We start from the raw sequence: 19,922 nt of genomic DNA, 5'->3' as shown, positions 1-19,922 counted from the left end.
TGTCCTTGTCATCCATGTCATAGTTTTTTGAGTGCTCACTCTTTGAGGCAGGGCATGGGCCTCTGGGCTTTGACTCTCCACCTTTCTGCCACATAGGCCCAGGCACAGCCCAGAGGCCACTGGAGCAGGGGTCCCAGCTCATGCCTCTGTCCTGTTGGGAGGGCCCCAGTCAGTGTCCACCTGCTCGCCTTGCACAAGTCAAGCTGGGCCAGCCCCTCGTCACTGGGGCCTGGACCTGGATGTGAGCTCAGAGGCTACAGTGTAGGGGTGAAAGTAGGGGAGGGGATGGGTGTGCAAGGTATAGTACTCAAATGCCTAGTCCAGGGTCTGGGGTCCATACTGGGAATGGCAGGGACATCAAGGAGGAAAGAGCCGACCTGGAGGCCATAAAGTGAAGGAAAGGATGGCCAGGAGGAGGATGGCCAGGTCTAGAGGCGGGGTTGAGTGGACAGGATGGGAAGACCAAGTCGCAGTCTGAGGGGGCCGTTCTGGAAGTGAGCATTCCTGTAGCTCTTTCGAGAGAGGCTGCAGGGTAGGCAGGTGACAGATGGTGTCCATGAGGGCATGAGCTGAGGAGCGGCTGCAACCTTCCAGGGCGTCCCCGCAGGCAGGGAGTCGCGGAGTACCCGAAGGCCGCGGGATCGGGAAGCGCTCAGACGCCTGCGCAGCCCCAAGCCATGGCGCAGCCTCGGGGGCGGGGCGCCAGGAGACTGCAGCCTCCGAGCGACAGCGCGCGCAGCCAACGGGACTCCGGCATGCGGCGCGCCGCCCCGCCCCTCGCTGCGCGGCCCAATGGTGAAGGCGCCGGCTTCGGGCCGGGCGGGGACTGGGCTGGCTGCGGTGGCGCGCGGGCGCGGCACCCGGAAGTCGGCGGCGGCGGCGGAGGCGGTGAGTGCGCGGCTCCGGGGCTGGCCGACTCCTCTGGTTGCCTGGCCGGCCTGGGCTCGGGGGCACCGGGCTCTGGGTGCGCGGACCGGGCTAGGCTGCTTGAAGGTGGGTGGGCTGGCCGCACCGCCTTGCCCTGCCTCAGTTTCCCCTTTCTGAGGTATGGTATAGAATCAGGCGGCTGGGTCAGGGGCTACCACGTCGATCCGGCCGACGAAAATGCCCCGCGCCTTACTGGAAGGCGTTTTTGATACTACCCGCTGACACGGGATGCGAGGGACACTGGCAGGTGGGAACCAGACTCGCTGCGGGGAGGCTGAGACTGACAGGGCCGGGAGCTGCGTGGTCCCTGCAGGGTGGGTGGGCTGCGCGGCCTTGGCAGCATCAGGGACAGCTCTGGAGCCCAGTCACTCTGTCCCCTACCTGCGGCCTGCTGCGGGCCAGCAGGGTGACAGCTAATGTGGGTGTGAGTAGTTAGTAAGTGCTGGGTCATCCCTGCGCCTGAATGCGGCCTTCCTGGGGAGGTTTGGGTAGTTACATCCCCCACCCCCACCTCCAGGGCATCAGAGGTAGGGGCTGGCAGGGCTGCACTCAGGGCAGTCCTTGCCCCACCGCAGCCTGGGCTTTGCCCGTTTTCCTCTAGGGAAGTGGGCACAGAGAGGGCTGTTTGCTGAGACCCCCCACCTTCCCTGCCCCCAGCACCTCTTCTGTGCTCCCTTGGCTTCCTGCTGGGCCACAAGCTTTAGAGTGAACCTTCTGCCCTTGGACAAGTCCCTGGGCCTCAGGCCCCCTTCCTCTTCAGGAATGTCACATGCCCTGTCCTGGCCAGGGCTGTCTGCACTGGCCAGGCCTATTGTGTGGCTCCAGACCTACTAACCACTGTTTTGCTGCCACTCTGGGGGCAGAGCCCTCTTCCATGAGGCAGATGTGACAGCAGCTGTAAGGGGTAGCTGAGTAGCTCTTTGGAAGGCTTTCTCACGCTAGCTCATTTGCCTTTGGGCAGCCTTTTGGGGCAAGCATTCTTTGATCCAGTCCTGCTCCCACAAGGAAAACTCAGGCTAAGGGGACAGATGGTGTTCCCAAGGTCATTCAGATCCAGGGCCCGCTCCCAGTGCCTCTACTACTCCTGGGCCACTCTCCTAGGAGTTTTCCTGCATCTGTGTCCTGTTGGGTGGGTTGGGGGCAGCTGGAGAGGGTGACCATGTTGTTAGATGGACACAGCAGAGCCTCTGTTCCCGCAGGATCCTACTGCTCTGGTGGTCCAGGGTGGGGTGCCCTGGTGCCCCCACCCTCTTGGGCCCCTACACAGCTTTGTGTTACTTGCATGTCCCCAGACTGCAGGCCCCTCAGACCAAGCGCCTGCCTGCTGTGATGTGTGGTGGCCATAGCCCTTCCCTGAGCTGAGATGACCAGCTGTCAGCTCTGCCTGGGCTGCCAGCCCTTTGTGCTTCCTTGGTCTTCACTTGTGGGCTGTCATTCTGATTACGTTTTGCAGTGTGTGTAATCACACGTAGTGTCTTGGGAACTTGATCCTGTGCCTGGCTTCTGCACCAGATGGTGAACTTGGAGGGCACCCTGGTGCCCACCTAAGCGTGCTGCTTCTGAAAACACCCACAGATATATGAGGGACTTCTCAGGGACCCCAGAAGGGGTCTGGAGAGAAACAGCCCAGGACAGGGAGGCTGGGAAGACTTCTCGAAGTAGGGCCATGCTTGTCATTGACACTCCAGATGCATGAGAAGCAGGGCCCATCCTTTGGTGATATGTCAGTCAGCACATGGCAGCAGCATGGCAGAGCCTGGCCTTTGTTGGCCCCTACCATAGGGTTTGGGCTATCTTGAAAACAAGCCTATCCCTACCATAAGGATGGGCTCTGTGAAAACAAGGTCACCCGAGAAGGACTGAGCTGCCTTTTGAGGTTATCACTGCAGCTTTTTCCCCTTTTTCTCTCAACTTCCTTTTTAGATTGCAAAAATAGTTTATGCATGCTTAAAAATAAAAAAGGCCGGCCTCCTTCTCCCAGCGGCTGCTCCCCTGGTGCGCTTGCTGACATTTGAGGGTGCATCCATCAAGATCTTCAGTGCCACGCTAACTTGAAGTGCTTGCCTTCACCCTCTTTGCAGGCGTGGTAGGAGTGCCCCCTTTTTGTTTTCACTAACCACTCAGGCCGCAGGGGCCGCTGCGAGGCTGACCTGTTCCTGGCTTGTGAGGAAGCTGAGTGTTCCTCCCAGGAGGGCCTGAGGATGGGGCCACCCTGTGTCCAGAGCCTTCTGTCTGCTCACGATGCCTCTTGTTTGTGTTGCTCCTTGGAACTGGGAAGAGACAGTGATCCTCTGGTGTGAGGCTGAAGTAATGCCCCGGAAGCATTGTGAAGATCTGAGGAGAGAGTACCACTGTAGAAAATGTGTTGTGATAGGCTGGGCTTGGTGGCTCACGCCTGTAATCCCAGTACTTCGGGAGGCCGAGGTGGGCAGACTACGAGGCCAGGAGATCAAGACCATCCTGGCTAACACGGTGAAACCCCGTCTCTACTAAAAATACAAAAAAATTAGCCGGGCATGGTGGCTGGTGCCTATAGTCCCAGCTACTCGGGAGGCTGAGGCAGGAGAATGGCGCAAACCCAGGAGGTGGAGCTTGCAGTGAGCTGAGATCGTGCCACTGCACTCCAGCCTGGGCAACAGAGCAAGACTCCATCTCAAAAAAAAAGAAGAAAAGAAAATGTGTCATGATAAAATGCCATTTAGGCCCGGTGCAGTGGCTCACGCTTGTAATCCCAGCACTTTGGGAGGCCAAGGCGGGTGGATCACCTGAGGTCAGGAGTTTGAGACCAGCCTGGACAACATGGTGAAACCCTGTCTCTACTAAAAAAAAATACAAAAGTTTGCTGGGCGTGGTGGCGTGCACCTGTAATCCCAATGACTCAGCAGGCTGAGGCAGGAGAATCGCTTGAACCCAGGAGGTGGAGGTTGCAGTGAGCCGAGATCGCACCATTGCACTCCAGCCTAGGCGACAAGAGCAAAACTCCATCTCAAAAAAATAAAAAATAAAAAATGCCATTTAATAGCCAGAGAGTGTAGATTGGTGAGGTGTTGCTGAGGAGATAGGAGGGCAGCAGGGCATTGCAGTGGCCTTGCAATCCAGAAGGTTTCCCGACGTTAGGACTTTCTCTGCCCAGGCCCCGGGAACAGCGACACTGTGTTCTTATGTGTGTTTACCGCCTCTGCTGGCAGCCACCAGGAGCCCATGTCACATGTCTGTGTCTGCCTTGTCCTTTGAAAAGAGCAGCTCAAGCTTTCAAGCTCCGCCCCTGGGGGCTGCCACAGCTGATGGGGTGGGGATTACAAGGGCTGGGGATTGGGCGCCCGGCTGCTCAGCCCTGCTGCACCAGCCCTTGTGGGCATTGAGGCTATTAAACGGGGGCAGCAGACTGTAGGACTCAGTTGCCCTCTGTTCAGGGACTCACCACGTGTAGCCCCAATAGGAGCCCGACTTGACGGCTACCCTCCCAAGTGTCTAGGTCCCCTTGTCGCTGTGGTTCTAATAACTTTCTGTTCCCTCGTGTGCACCCCTGCCTCTGTCACCACTGCTTTCTGCTTAGCACACCTCCCCTCTGCCCACGTGCTATGTTTGCCTTTTTGGTTGCCAAAGGGAAGTGGTTCCACCAAGAGCGTGTGTCCCATCCCCTATGGCCCCCAGGGTCTCCAGGTGTGGCGTTGCCGTGACAGCCCAGCTGCACCCCGTCCTGTGCAGAGCTGTCTTGCACTGGGGCTGATTGGGTCTTCTCTTGCTTTCCATGAACAAGTGACACTTGGGTTCTTGCCTTTCCTTCCCTCACTTCCCTGCCCATAGAAATGTCCCAGTCCCAGCAGGGAAGGATGGCAGGATCTGTGCACTTTCATTTTTTTTTCTTTTTGAGATGGCGTCTTGCTTTGTCACCTCAGAAGGCTGAGGCAGGAGAATCGCTTGAACCACGGAGGGAGAGGTTGCAGTGAACTGAGATCATGCCACTGCAACCTCTGCCTCCCGGGTTCAAGTGATCCTCCTGCCTCAGCCTCCTGAGTAGCTGGGATTACAGGTGTGCATCACCATGCCCAGCTAATTTTTGTGTTTTTATTAGAGACAGGGTTTTACCATGTTGGCCAGGCTGGTCTTGAACTCCTGACCTCAGGTGACCCACCCGCCTCGGCCTCCCAAAGTGTTGGAATTACAGGCGTGAGCCACTGCGCCTGGCCAGTGCACTTTCTTTTGAGGGTGGACATTACTGTTCCCCACCGGGAAGCATGCCTACTAGGTGTGCACGCTTTCAGTGCCTGGTGTGACAGATTGTACAAAGTGAACCCAGCCACACAACTACCATCCATATCACACATGAAACCACCGCCAGCACCCGGACATCTCCATCGTGTCCCCCAGTGGCTGCCTAGACCGGGTGGCCCTGCCCTGCCTTCTGTCTCCATGGGCAGATGTTGCTTATCTCTGGCCTCTGCATGGAAGACCAAGCAGAGTGTTATCTTCTGGCTGGGACCTCCCTGCTGCCTCGGGAACGGGGGCTTGTTCCTGTTCATCGCCGTGGAAGGGCACAGGCTGGCTTCCTTTCCAGGTTATGGGCTTTCTTACTGTGTCACTTTGTGGACTTGGGCACCTGCAGAGTGCCTGGCATGGTGAGCAGGGGTTGGGGCATAGCGTGATCTAGGCAGGGTTTGGAAGGTTCTTTGAATAGCCAAGAGGGACAGTCTGAAGAGTGCCCTCCAGACACCCAAGAATGCGTTGAAGCTAAGGTGACTACTGCAGCCTCAGAGGCCTGGTGACACATGCAGGGCCTCAAGGGGCCCATGTGACTAGGAGTTCAGGGTGTGGCTGAGGTGAGCCAGACTGGATGGCCAGCGGCCACCTGAGGATGATTGGCTGTGTGTTTGGGAAGCATGGGTCGTCCCCACCTCACAGCATTCACACAGGCAGACAGCGGGCAGATCCAAGAGCTTCACCAAGGCCGGGCGCAGTGGCTCACACCTATAATCCCAGCATTTTGGGAGGCCGAGGCAGGGGATCATGAGGTCAGGAGTTCAAGACCATCCTGACCAACGTGATGAAAACCCGTCTTTACTAAAAATACAAAAATTAGCTGGGCCTGGTGGCATGCGCCTGTAATCCCAGCTACTCGGGAGGCTGAGGCAGGAGAATTGCTTGAACCTGGGAGGCAGAGGTTGTAGTGAGTTGAGATTGCACCATTGCACTCCAGCCTGAGAGACAGAGCGAGACTTCGTCTCAAAAAAGGAAAAAAAAGAGCTTCACCACTGTGCAACCATACAAAGTAGTTAAGAAAAAGGAGTTCTCATTTTGGGACAAGGAGAGCCTCCTTTAGCAAGACAGGGGACATGACCACTGTACGGTAACGATGGGAAAATCCCATGTAATATAAGACTATTTCTATGAGGCAGCATCACAGGCATTTTGTCCCCTGAAAGGCAGGGGACAGCTAGGGAGAAAACAGTTGCAGGCCTGGGACAGGCACATGGTGGCCCACATCACACCAGGGTCAGTGAGACAAAGGCCCAGTGGTCAGTAACCACATTGGTGAATTGTAGGCAAGAACATACAGGAGGTCGCAAGTTGCCCAGCCAGTAGGGAATGCCCATAAAACCCTGGTGGGAACATTTCCTACACCACATACACCCTGGAGGTGGGTGAGTGGCAGCAGGTTCTGGCGCTAGACGTTAGCGGGAACTTGGCCGAGTCTGCTTATCTGAAAGCGTCACCCATGGATGGAGCAATTCCACCTCCTGGGTCTATCCTAGGAATGTCCTCAGCCGCTCTCCCACTGCTGTAAAGAAATACCTGGGATTGGGTCATTTATTTAAAAAAGAGGTTTAATTGGCTCATGGTTCTGCAAGGTGTATAGGAAGCATGATGCTGGCATTTGCTCAGCTTCCGGGGAGGCCTCAGGAAACTTAACAATCATGGCAGAAGGCGAAGCATGAGCCAGCACTTCACACAGCTGGAGCAGGAAGAAGAGAGAGATTTAAAACACACTTAAAACCAGATCTCGTGAGAACTCTTATCACTGTACAGTACCGGTGGGGGGGATGGTGCTAAACCTTCGTGAGAATTCCGCCTCCGTGATCCAATCACCTCCCACCAGGTCCCACCTCCAACACTGGTAATTACAATTCAGCGTGAGATTTGGTGGGGACACAGATCCAAACCAAATCAGCCCATGTGCAGAGCATGTGCTAGGGATGGTCACTTGATGGGACTAAGACACCAGCCAGAGCTGAGAGGCAGAGAAGCGGGAAAGCTGGGCAGTGGTGAACCAGTGGGGACATGGCTCTGGTGGAGACGGACTTCATGGCCAGTCAGGGAGAACGGAGCAGTGGGACCCTAGTGTGTTAACCCCACAGCATACATGTGTCTGCTCACATGTATGTGCAGGCAGGCTAAGAACACTCTGGTGCCACAGGCAGCCCTTGGCTGAGGCTTTTTTTGTTTTCTTTTTTGAGACTCAGAGTCTTGCTTTGTCACCCAGGCTGGAGTGCAGTGGTACTGTTATAGCTCACTGCAGCCTCAAACTCCTGGGCTCGAGCAATCCTCTTGCCTCAGCCTCCTGTGTAGCTGGGACTACAGATGCATGTCACTGTGCTCGGCTAATTTTATTTTATTTTTATTTATTTTATTTTACTTTACTTTTTTGAAACGGAGTCTCACGCTGTCACCCAGGCTGGAGTGCAGTGGCACAATCTCGGTTCACTGCACCCTTTGGCTCCTGGACTCAAGTGATCCTCCTGCCTCAGCCTCCTGAGTAGCTGGGATTATAGGCCTGTGCTACCATGCCTGGCTAATTTTTGTATTTTTAGTAGAGACAGGGTTTCACTGTGTTGGCCAGGCTGGTCTTGGAATTCCTGACCTCAAATGATCTGCCCGCCTCAGCCTCCCAAAGTGCAGAGATTACAGCCATGAGCCACTGCACCCGGCCTTATTTTATTATATTATTAATATTATATTGAGACAGAGTCTCCCTCTGTTGCTCTGTTGCTGGAGTGCAGTGATATAATCATAATTCACTGCAGCCTTGATCTTCCAGGCTCAAGCCATCCTCCTACCTCAGCCTCCCAAGTAGTTGGGACCACAGGCATATGCCACTGTGCCTGGCTAATTGTTTTTATTTGCTTATTTATTTATTTATTTGAGACAGCGTCTCACTCTGTTGCCAGGCTGGAGTGCAGTGGCACAATCTCGGCTCACTGCAAGTTCTGCCTCCCAGGTTCACGCCATTCTCCTGCCTCAGCCTCCTGAGTTGCTGGGACTACAGGTGCCCGCCACCATGCCCGGCTAATTTTTTGTATTTTTAGTAGAGACGGGGTTTCACCATGTTAGCCAGGATGGTTTTGATCTCCTGACCTCATGATCCACCTGCCTCGGCCTCCCAAAGTGCGGGGATTACAGGCGTGAGCCACCGCGCCTGGCCTTTATTTGCTTTTTGTAGACAGGGACTTGCTGTGTTTCCCAGGCTGGCCTTAAACTCCTGACCTCAAACAGTCCTCCTGCTGGGCCTCCCAAAGTGCTGAGATGACAGACATGAGCCCTGCGGGATGGGGCTTTGGCCTGTTAAATGTAATTGGAAATGTTTCTCACCAGAATGTGCTCCTGGGTGACCTGAGCAATGGGATTAACAACTGTGGACCCCACCAGCCTCCAGAGCTGCCAGTCGTGGCAGCAGGAGACTCAGCCTTGGGCTGGGGCACAGAGAGGCTGAATAGAGGGTGAATGAGCAGGCAGCGTTCCTTGGCATTATACAAAAGCTAGTAGAGGTGGTGCTGGTTGGTGTGGGGTGGGCGACTGGCACGGTCAGGTGCCTGATGCCTGTTGGCCTCCTCGGAAGGGGACGCTGGCAGTAGTGGGTTCTGGAACATGCAGGAGGATGGCCTGGATTTGTCCTGCAGCACCGAGGTCTGCCTGTTCCCCACTGGGTCTTCCATTTGAGGTGCTGTCAGCATGGTCCTCGTCCCCCTTGCTGCTTTTCCCCATGGGCCTCTGCAAGGTCACTGCCCACGCTCCACCCCACCTACCTGCCTGTGTGGTGGGCACTGAGAGTCAGGGAAGCAGATCCTCACTGCTGGGCAGCAGGCCATGTGCATATCCATCAGGGTGCCAGACCTTGTCCCCATGCAGCCCTGGCTGGGGTCATTGCCGCTGCTGCTCTCTGCTTGTGGCTTTGGCCCGTCTTTGCCCAAGCCTTCTGTCTGAGTGGTTTTCTTGTCGTGCCTTTTTTAGACACCACATGGAGTGAGGTTTGGGGCTTGCCTCAGCTGGAGTCTCATTCTTCTTAGAGAGGGAGTTTAGCCCCTTTCCATTTGGCTCTTAGGACAGAAGGCCCTGTTGGTTCCTCCGAGAAGCAAGGGGAGGAGCCCTAGGCTGGAGAGGGGATTCTGGAGCAGAGTGGATCTCAGAAGCAGAAGGTGGGCAGAGAGGACGGTGCATGCCGGGAAAGTTCTCGAAAGCATCAGCAGATGGGCCCAGAGTGCCTGGAAAGCTTCCGCCCTTCACAGACGGCGCCATGCACTAAGAATAACCCGTGCCAAGTCCAGGCTTTCTTCCTATTTTGCAGAATTACCAGGTTGTTAGGCCAGGGGAACGTATGCCGGGATTCTGGGAAGACTTCCACCCGCACTGTTATTCTTAGAGGACGGGAAGCCCTTGGCTGTGGTGTGAAGAGGGCTCTTTCTTTCCATTCATACCTCACAGATCCTCTGGCCAGGCTCAGGGCGCTGAAGGACTCCAGGAGTGTGTGGGGGATTTCCTCCCTGGAAGAGGCCTGTGCTCTGTCCCTGCTGAGGCTGGCGGCATTTGCAGTCACATGGTGAGCTCGCGGTGACTGTCCCCTTCTTACCTCCCTGGCAGGGTTGGCGAAGGCCACACCAAGGTCCCAAGTGATTGGTTCCCAGGCCTCCCTGCACAGAGGCTGTGCGTGTCCCCCGGGCATTCACTCTAGCTGTCTGGGCTGCAGGGAGGCAGGGTGCCTGGCCTGAGTGGAGGTGACACTCTACTGGGGGTGGTAAGTGGTGACCATCACAAAGGCGACCTCTTTCATCACATCTGTGTGAGAGGAGCTGGACTCTCCTCAGATATGGACGAGCCTCACAACCCATATCCTTTCATCTCTTGCATGTCCACCAAGTCCCTATGTGCTCCGGGAGGCAGTGGTACAGGCCGGCCGCTCCGCATGACCAGAGCACCAGTGCCTCATACTCCAGTGCATTTCCTTCCCAGGGTGCGCCAGGACTCTTGTAAAGAGGGCATTCCCGTGTAAGCAGTTGCTTTATTTTTTTTATTTTTTTATTTTTTTTTTGAGATGGAGTTTTCCTCTTGTCTCTTAGGCTGGAGTGCAATGGCACGATCTCAGTTCACTGCAACCTCCACCTCCTGGGTTCAAGCAATTCTCCTGCCTCAGCCTCCTCAGTAGCTAGGATTATAGGCGCTCACCACGATGCCCGGCTAATTTGTTTTTGTTTTATTTTTTTTTAGATGGAGTCTTGCTCTGTTGCCCAGGCTAGAGTGCAGTGGCACAATCTTGGCTCACTACAACCTCCACCTCCTGGGTTCAAGCAATTCTTGTGTCTCAGCCTCCTGAGTAGCTGGGACTACAGGTGCCTGCCACCACGCCTGGCTAATTTTTGTATTTTTAGTAGAGACAGGGTTTCACCATATTGGCCAGGCTGTTCTCAAACTCCTGACCTCGTGATTCGCCCACCTTGGCTTCCCAAAGTGCTGGGATTACAGGTGTGATAATTTTTGTATTTTTAGTAGAGACGGGGTTTCACCATGTTGGCCAGGCTGGCCTCAAACTCCTGACCTCAGGTGATCCACCCCCCTCAGCTTCCCAAAGTGTTGGGATTACAGGGGTGAGCCACCTCCCCCAGCCGGCAGTTGCTATAAAATTTTTTTTTTTTTTTTTTTTTTGAGACGGAGTCTCACGCTGTTGCCCAGGCTGGAGTGCAGTGGCGTGATCTCGGCTCACTGCAAGCTCCGCCTCCTGGGTTCACGCCATTCTCCTGCCTCAGCCTCCTGAGTAGCTAGGACTACAGGCGCCCGCCACCGCGCCCGGCTAATTTTTTGTATTTTTAGTAGAGACGGGGTTTCACTGTGGTCTCGATCTCCTGACCTTGTGATCCGCCCGCCTCGGCCTCCCAAAGTGCTGGGATTACAGGCTTGAGCCACCGCGCCCGGCCTAAAATTTTTTAAAAAGATGTTGTTAAGACCCAGTCATTAAGACTTCCTGAGGTGGGAGGATCACTTCAGCCCATGAGTTTGAGAACAGCCTGGGCAACATAGTGAGACCCGATCTCTCCAAAAACATTTAAAAATTAGGGCCAGATGCAGTGGCTCACATCTGTAATCCCAGCACTTTGGGAGGCCAAGGTGGGTGGATCACGAGGTCAGGAGATCAAGACCATCATGGCCAACATGGTGAAACCCTGTCTCTACTAAAAATACAAAAATTAGCTGGGTGTGGTGGTGCGCACCTGTAGTCCCAGCTACTTGAGAGGCTGAGGCAGGAGAGTCACTTGAACCTGGGAGGCGGGGCTGCAGTGAGCTGAGATGTGCCACTGCACTCCAGCCTGGGTGACAGATCGAGACTGTCTCAAAAAAAAAAAAAAAAAAATTAGCCGGGTGTGGTGGTATGCACCTGTAATCTTAGCTACTTGGGAGGCTTGAGGTGGGAGGATGGCGATGGCTTGAGCCCAGGAGTTCAAGGGTGCAGTGAGCTATGATCACATGACTGCACCAGGGCGACAGAGTGGAGGTAATATGCTTCCTCAAGTAGCCGTGAGAACGATGCTTCTTTTCTTGTCCTGGCTCAGGAACCTCACCACCATGCCACGTTGCCCTGCTGTGCTGTGCTGGTGTTGTGGGTTGGTGGCAGGACGTTTGCCCACCTCACAGGCCCTGCTTTCAGTCTTGGAGTATGGCTCTTCTCGACTGCTGCCCACACGGCCTCCTGTCCTCAGCCTGGACTACATATCTGGGCTGTTCCATCCCTGTGGGCCTGTGAGGCCTGGCCATGTGCCTGTGCCATGCCAGTGGCTTTCAAGATGATGATGTTTCTAGTAGGACCACATGTGAGCACAGTAACCACCATGGTCAGGAGGAAGCTGGCTGCCCATCACCACCTTGCCCAGGGACCTCTTGCGCCCTGGCGGGGATCAGCAGCTCCTGCTGTGGGAGAACAGAAGGCAGCATGCTGACTTCCAGGAGTGTCCGCAGCATGGCTGGGCAGATTAGAGCTAGAAATGAACAGATCTAGTGCTGAGGCCATCCTGGGTCTCTGGGGAGCTGCCAGGCTGTGGGTGCGGGGTCCAGGAGGCCCACTTGATCCCAGCATCCCACATGTGCCTGCTCGGGGTGGCCAGCTCACTGCTTCTTCACCCCTAGCCCAACCAGCAGGTGCCCCACCATGAGCCCCTCCGGGCTCACCTTGCCCATCCCCGCCATGTGACCTGGGAGTCGTGGTGGGATGGGATCACAGCTACAGAGCACACAGCACAGGGAGGAGCTCATCAGCATCTTCCCCCCTGTGGAGCCCTGGCCCAGCCTCCTTTTGGACCCGCCCTGGCAGCCGGGTTTTGCGGCGCCTGCCCCACCCGCCCAGTAACCTACTTGCCCAACTGCTATCCCAGTGGCCGTGAGGCCAGGTGACGAGATGGGGGTGTGTAAAGCATTTTCTGCCTGGAGAGGATGGGCGTGTGGCCATCTGATTGCTTCTGCAAGCCTGGTGGATGTGTGCAGGATATCCTGGTGGTCTCAGCCCCGTGGGGCAGGCGGGTCCCCTGCAGGATGCAGAGACTGGGCGTGGCTTCCTGCAGATGTTCAGATGCCTCTGGGCTGTGGCCTCTGAGACCCAGGGCAAGGCTGCTGGCTGGACCGCAGACCCTCCTGCCTGCCTCTTCCTTCAGCTGCTCTTTGTGGTCTGGCTCTGGCCGCCTGGGCCTCAGGGCCAACCCTGAATGGCTTTGACCACTCTGTGGCCTTCTGACTGCTGAGGACTTGCAGAGAGTTCACTGGGCTTGGCTCAAGTGCTGAGCCCAGGGCAGGGTTGGGGACAGGCAGAGTGGGTCCTTACCTGGAAAGCCAGGCACGATTGTCCCTGGGACACCAACCCTCCTGTAAAGTTGGCCAACTCGGGCACCCTTGAGTGCAAGCTCTGTGTGGCACAAGAGATGCCCTGAGGAGCCCAGCCTCACCTGGTGTGATGGGACCTGTGGAAGTTGTGGGAAGTGGTCCTGGCCACCCGTGTGCGCACCTGCCCTGTGCCCAGATCAAGTTGTGGTGACCAAAAGGACAAGGACTATATCCATGGCTCCCTCCCAGAGCCTGGCAAGTCAGCAGGCATGAGAGGGTGTTGGAAGCTGTGGTGGGCCTGTGTGGGGGCCGTGCAGGACCTAGGGAACCTGCAGGGCTTGGCTTAGGGAGCACACAGGGGCCCAGGCAAAGGCAAGGTCACAGGTTGGGGGAGGTGAAGCTGGCAGGGGGAGGGGGAGACCTGCTGGCTAGAGCTGGGTTGGAGGCCAGTGGGCAGTGGGCCTGGCTCGAGCAGGGCGCGAGGGATTGGAGAGAAAGGCAGTTCCTGATGGTCCCCTCCTCAGGGGCTGGCTTTCCTCTGGTCCTTCCCTCCCAATGACCGCGTCTTCGTCGAGGCCACAGCTCTTGGCTCTGCGCCCACACCTCCAGTGCCAGGCTGCCCGGAGATCCGTTGATGGCCTTCCCTTGGACCACGGAGCCCTCCCTGCCACTGGTGCCTGGAGGGCTGGTCTGCTGCCCCTGCACCCTGGCCAGCTAGGATGGTGGGGTCGTGCAGCTGAATTAGGGGTGCCTTTCTGTCTGTCCTATGTGTATCAGTGGCCAGAACTGCCCTCATCCGCGGCCTTGCCAGCAGCTAGGCGTGCAGCCCCGGGAGGGCTGAGGTCGGCTGAAGTTGAGACCAACGGCCTTCTCTAACACCCCAGAGGAGCATGTCCCTGGTGAGCAGGCCTTGGGTAGCCCTGGGCTCCAGGCCAGTGGGATTCCAGTAGGAATCGGCTGACAGGGCTTCTCTAGTGACTGCAGCCAGGGGTTCTCATGTGCAGGAAAGACCAGCTCCTCCAGAGTGAAGGGACTTGTGTCTTCTGGCCACGTGGTGAGGGCTGGGCCCACCCCATCAGTGGCACCTAGCAGGTGGACACCTGGGTGCACCCCCAAAGCCCAGCGTGCTCCCCATCTTCCTGCACTGCATTCAGGAGGGTTCTGCCTCATCAGCTGCACCTGATCTGCTCTTAAACCCACAGCTGAGCTTTAATGTGCAGTCACGGAAGCTTTCATTTCTAAAAGAACTTCCTAAGAGTTCTTTTGGCCAGGCGCGGTGGCTCACACCTGGAATCCCAACACTTTGGGAGGCCGAGGCGGGCGGATCACCTAAGGTCAGGAGTTCGAGACCAGCCTAACCAACATGGAGAAACCCCATCTCTACTAAAAATACAAAATTAGCTGGGCATGGTGGCGCATGCCTGTAATCCCAGCTACTTCAGAGACTGAGGCAGGAGAATCGCTTGAACTCGGGAGGTGGAGGTTGTGGTGAGCCAAGAGGATGCCAGCCAGCCTGGGCAACAAGAGCAAAGAAACAAAACAAAAAACAGTTCCTTTTGCTGCTTTGTAAACCCAGTTTGCTCTTCATCACTTCCTTTCCCCTGCAGATATTTCTGAGCTGTCTGTTTTCTTTCTGCCATCAGATCATGGTTGGTTGATGATGCATGTACAGTTATCTTTCTGCTGGTTCTTACTCATGGTGCTTCTTTCGTTATGTGGTTCTTTCTGACTATGTACTGCTTCTGGTCTTTAAAAAATGATTTTGAGACTTCTTTGAAGTATAGGATGAAGGTATCTTTCTCCAGAGAGAACTTCAGGCACAGGGGCACTGCCAGTGCTGGAGCCCCTTAAAACTGTGCTTGGCTTGCGGGTCCTTGTACCCCCAGTGTGGACCTGGACAACCGGCTGTGCCACCGCTTCTCAGGAACGTCCCCCCACTTTTGTGCAATGTCCCCATGAGCCCTGGGGGTGACTGCGGCTATAGTTCATCTCTCCCTGAGCATTGCTCTTTGGAGTCCCAGCCTAACTTAGGGGAGAGTCTTCTGTTAGGTCCTCCATCCTGCGGAGGTGTCTGGACCTTGTCTTCTGTCTCCTTCGCCCCCGGGGGCCACCAGAGCATGAGCCCCAGTGTGTTCAGTGGGCAAACGCTCTGAGGCAGGATTGGCCACTGTATTCTGCTGTCCTCTGTGGACCACACTCTCCCAAGTGTTGGCCAAATGCTGCATGAGCTCATCAACTCCTGGCAATTTTTAAGATGTTTTCATATTTTATTGAGCATCTCGAGTTGTTTTCACCAAAAGGATTGGCCCTAGTAGCCTGCCCACCCTCGGATGATGGCCCCCTATGGGCGCTTCCAGGGCACCCAGCGAGGGGACCCAACCCACTTCCAGCCCCCCAGTCTGCTTCTCACAGGGACCCCTTGTAACGACACACCCTTTAGTTTCCCATCCTATGCAGAGAGCAGACCATCTCAAATGGCTGCCCATCCCCCACCACCCAGTGCATCTGCAGGTGGTGCTCATTGCTGTCCCAACACCTCAACTGCACAGCCACCAGCTCCTCACTGAAGCAGACGGTGCCCAGTGGCTATCCCTGACGCCCGTGCCTGTGGAGGCACATACACTGAACCGTCTTCACCACCCTCCCCACTCATTAGACTTTTCTTGGAGGAATCTTTTTGGCTCTCTTCAGTATTTGAACAGCTTCTTGGCTGTCCCATGTCCCAGCTATGAGCACTGGCTCTGCCCTCGAGCCATGTCACTAAATCATTGCACACGTGCACATTTCAGGAAACTTGGGTGTCACCCTTGGCTGGCCTCGGGATCTAATCTCCGTTCTCCACTCATTTGCACTGTGGAAAACTGCCTGCTCTGGGCCCCAGAGGTCCTTGGGTGGGGAAGAGGTGTGTGCTAAGTGTGCAGTCACCCAGCGTGTCCACGGCACGTGTCCATGCCAGCTGCTGTGGGTGTGTGGGGCCCTCGGGTCCTGTGGGATGGTGAGTGTGTGTGCTGAGTGGGGCCTGCAGGCCCTGCATCCCAGGTGAGTGGGCCATGCTGTCCTGCCTGGCAGGATGGGGGCGGAGGCAGGGCTGCCTCCTTTGGTAGCATGTGGGGTGGGGTTGGTGCTGTTGTAGGGGAGGAGATGTGCATGTGGAGGACGGTCTTGAAGGAAAAATGTATACAGTGGTCCGTTTCCAAGACAAAGTGCCTTGAATTGGCTTAGGTCAGCAAACTACAGAAGAAACAAGACATACTAGGCCCCTGCTTGGATAGCTGATGTGTGCTTGCCAGCCTCCTCTTTCCCCCCACTTAGTTGCCTTCACCCAAACCAAAGAAGTTTAGTCTAAGATGAAAGTTTACTGGCCTGCAAAATAGCTCATTTTGTCTGTTCTTATCAGCCTGCCTGCTACTTAGGTCATAAGTTAAATACTTTAAAAGTCCCTGAGCTGACTAGGACTGCAATGCATTGTGGCCTGCAGCAAAATACAGCAAGACAACCCCCAAAAAACACCTGAAGCCCCGAGCCAACAATTAATAGGCGACGTCCAGGAAAAATTGTGACCCCATAGTACTCGGCCTATAGGATCTAGGGGAGGGACCTGCGCACTAGGGGATAAATTGCTTGTTGAAACTGTGCTAGGTGTGCCTGCCTATCTGACACCTGATTTTGCAAGACTGTCTTTAAAAGTCTCACTTTTTCTGTTCTCTGGGTCTCTGAGTTCATTCTTTAAGTTTGGATGGGTAAGTTTGTTTTTCACAGTGTGGCTCGTGCCCTCACTGCTGCTGCCCCCTTTGGGCCCCCCAGTCCCCCAGCTCGGTGTGTCCAAGCCTTCAGAGTACCGTGGTGCTGATGAGATGCTTCTGTTCAGGGCTGGTGTTGCAGGTGGTGGAGAGACAGTCTGGCCAGTGCTGATGAGTGTATGGGTTTGGGAGGTGTTTGTGTGGCGCTGGCCAGGAATGTGGTGTCCAGTTCCCCCACACCCAGCAAGCGGTACAGGCACCACAGAGGTGGTTCTGTTCTGGCCTGTTGCAGGTTTGGAGGGCAGCGCTGAGTATCTGGCATCTACTCAACTGGGTGTTTTTCTTTTCCCGCAGACCTCTGGACCTGTGTGAGCAGAGCCGCCCTGCGCCACCATGTGCATCATCTTCTTTAAGTTTGATCCTCGCCCTGTTTCCAAAAATGCATACAGGTAACCCCCTCGCTCTGCATCTGCGGCACCCTGCAGGGTCCTGGGTGCCCAGCCAGTTCTCATGCCACCCGAGCTGCTGTGTGCAGGAAGGCGTGTGGGCCAGGCCGGGGCTGCACAGGCCTGGCACTGCCCTCCAGGACAGGGTCACTCCGTGTGGGATGCTGTCAGAATGCCTCTTGGGGCGGGGACTCCAGTCGATGTACAAAGGCGTGAAGACTCAGCCACAGAAGGCAGCCATAGGTAGGACAGAGAAGTGACATGGGTCCAGGCAGGCTGCAGTTCTATGGGCTTTGAGGAGGGTTGGGCGGCAGAACCGGGGTAACGGTGTCAGTGAGTGAGAGCCAGCTTGGGCTGGCTGGTCGCAGCTGCTGGTGAGAAGTCAGAGTGGTGGCCAGGCTAGGGGTCTGTGTGTGGGTTCTGAGCTGAGGAAGAAGGACCTGGGGTAGAGGGGACGCTGAGGACCAGCCAGAGGAGTCAGGAAACCAAGGCCAGAAGCCACCCCTGACCCTGGACTCAGGACGGCCACACCTCCATTCCCTAGGACACCCCAGCATGTATCCCCACGGAGAGTGAGGCAGAGATGTAACCCATGCCCAAAATGAAACTTGTAACCATTCTCTAATGCAACTGCTTGGGAAGCTTTCATCATTTTAAAATCTATACCAGAAATGATTTGAACCATTTCAAGAGGGCTCACAGGCTCACACCTGTAATCCTGGTGCTTTGGGAGGCCGAGGTGGGTGGATCACAAGGTCAGGAGATTGCGACCATCCTGGCTAGCAGGGTGAAACCCCGTCTCTACTAAAAATACAAAAAATTAGCCGGGCGTGGTGGCAGGTGCCTGTAGTCCCAGCTACTCAGGAGGCTGAGGCAGGATAATTGCTTGAACCCAAGAGGGAGAGGTTGCAGTGAGCTGAGATTGCACCACTGCACCCCAGCCTAGGTGACAGAGCGAGACTCCGTCTCAAAAAGAAAAAAAAAAGAATGTAAGGACCGGGTGTGGTGGCTCACGCCTGTAATCCCAGCGCTTTGGGAGGCCGAGGTGGGCGGATCACGGGATCAGGAGATCGAGACCATCCAGGCGAACATGGTGAAACCCGTCTCTACTAAAAATACGAAAAATTAGCTGGGCATGGTGGCACGCACCTGTAGTCCTAGCTACTCGGGAGGCTGAGGCAGGAGAACTCAGAAGGGTTGAACCCAGACAGCGGAGGTTGCAGTGAGCCGAGATCACGCCACTGCACTCCAGCCTGGGCGACAGAGCAAGACTCCATCTTAAAAAAAAAAAAAAAACAAAAACGATTAAGGGCTGGGTGCAGTGGTCAGCACTTTAGGAGGCCGAGGTGGGTGAATCAGAAGGTCAGGAGATCCAGACCATCGTGGCTAACAGGGTGAAGCCGCATCTCTACTAAAAATGCACAAAAAAATTAGCTGGGTGTGGTGGTGGGTGCCTGTAGTCCCTGCTACTCGGGAGGCCGAGGTGGGAGAATGGCATGAACCTGGGAGGCAGAGCTTATAGTGAGCCGAGATTGTGCCACTGCACTCCAGCCTGGGCAACAGAGTAAGTAAGACTCCATCTGAAAAAAAAAAAAAGATTAAGGTAAAATTAGGTCATGTGGGTAGGCCGTAATCAATATGATGGGTGACTCAGATACGCACAGGGGAAGCTGGTGTGTATACAGAGATAGAAGCAGTTGTCTGTATGTCGAGAAGACCCTCAAAAGGAGCCAGCCCTGCTGACGCCTTGATCTTGGATCTCCAGCATCCAATGCTGCGAGACAATAGTGTCTGTTGTTGCAGCCGCCTAGTCTGTGGCAGCCCCAGGAAACTAGCACGCTGAGGAGAGCTGGCCAGCTCTGTATGCGTTTCAGGGCTGCCTCCTGCAGGCTGCCGAAGAGACTCTACCCACCCCGAGTGCTCCCACCTCTGGGAAGAAAGCTTGATGGCCAGTCTGCAGGTGCTGGTCAGTGCCACCCGGCCCCCTGGGTGGAGAGGAGGAGGGTTGACATGGGCCCCTCTTGCTTTCACTTAGAACCTGTGTGTTGCTGCCAGGACCTGTCCTGTGGTTTCTGCCATACCAGTTGGCCTTGGGATTTCTCTGGACTATTTTCCGAAGCCCTAAGCCAAAGGCGAAATGTGCCACCTCTGGGTGACTGAGCAGATGTGCGCTGTTTTCCTGACTTCATGGGAGGGTGTGAGACACTTCTGGTGGCTGCTGCTGCTCTGGCTGTGAGGTGTCCAGCCAGGAGAAGGGCACGCTGCAGGCTGGGAGCACAGGTGCTTCTACCGAGCCCCTGACAGCACCCCTGCAGCACTTTGGGAGGCTTTGTACAGGTATCCAGCTAGGCTGGGCTGGACTCCTCACCTGTGGACTGGGGTAAAAAGTGGGGTGCTTTAGGCCACTATGTTTTTATTATTGTTGTTGTTGTTTTAGAGACAGGATCTTGCTCTGTTGCCCAGGCTGGAGTACAGTGGTGTGATCACAGCTTACTGCAGCCTCAAACTCCCCAGCTCAAGTGATCCTCCCACTTCAGCATGCCTAAGTAACTGGGACTACACCATGCCCGGCTAATTTTTTTTTTTTTTTGATAGAGGGAAGGTCTCGCTATGTTGTCCTGGGTGGTCTGGAACTCCTCCTGCCTCAGCCTCCCAAAATGCTGGGATTACAGGCATGAGCCACCATGCCCAGCCTAGGCCACCGTGTTTGGTAATTTGATACCCATCACAGAAAACC

The 19,922-nt window shown here is 55.5% G+C and overlaps 1 protein-coding gene and 1 non-coding gene across 51 annotated transcripts in view; both read left to right on the top strand.

The window, feature by feature from the left end:
* Nucleotides 1–796: 796 nt before the first annotated feature.
* TANGO2 (transport and golgi organization 2 homolog) overlaps nt 797–19,922 on the top strand; it is a 46,706-nt gene continuing 27,580 nt past the window's right edge. For 8 of the 50 annotated variants that reach the window (XR_013399600.1, XM_077950969.1, XM_077950959.1 and 5 more), the window contains exons 1-3: nt 859–993; nt 9,625–9,739; nt 17,094–17,188. Coding sequence is in view for 20 of the 50 variants with exons in the window: in XM_077950969.1 (XP_077807095.1) it covers nt 17,133–17,188 (56 nt within the window). In the remaining 30 variants the exon portion in view is untranslated. Of the gene's footprint in view, nt 1,175–9,624; nt 9,740–17,093; nt 17,429–19,922 lie in introns of all 50 variants that reach the window. The other 42 variants (XM_077950971.1, XM_077950960.1, XM_077950976.1 and 39 more) reach the window with 14 other exon arrangements.
* Nucleotides 13,473–13,554, top strand: MIR185 (microRNA mir-185). Its single transcript, NR_032430.1, has one exon. It is a non-coding gene; the product is annotated as a microRNA mir-185 (primary transcript).

The sequence above is a fragment of the Macaca mulatta genome, chromosome 10 (genome assembly GCF_049350105.2).
Source record: "Macaca mulatta isolate MMU2019108-1 chromosome 10, T2T-MMU8v2.0, whole genome shotgun sequence".
Taxonomy (NCBI): Eukaryota; Metazoa; Chordata; class Mammalia; order Primates; family Cercopithecidae; genus Macaca; species Macaca mulatta.
The sequence above is the reverse complement of the archived record's forward strand: the minus strand, read 5'-3'. Positions and strand labels throughout refer to the sequence as shown.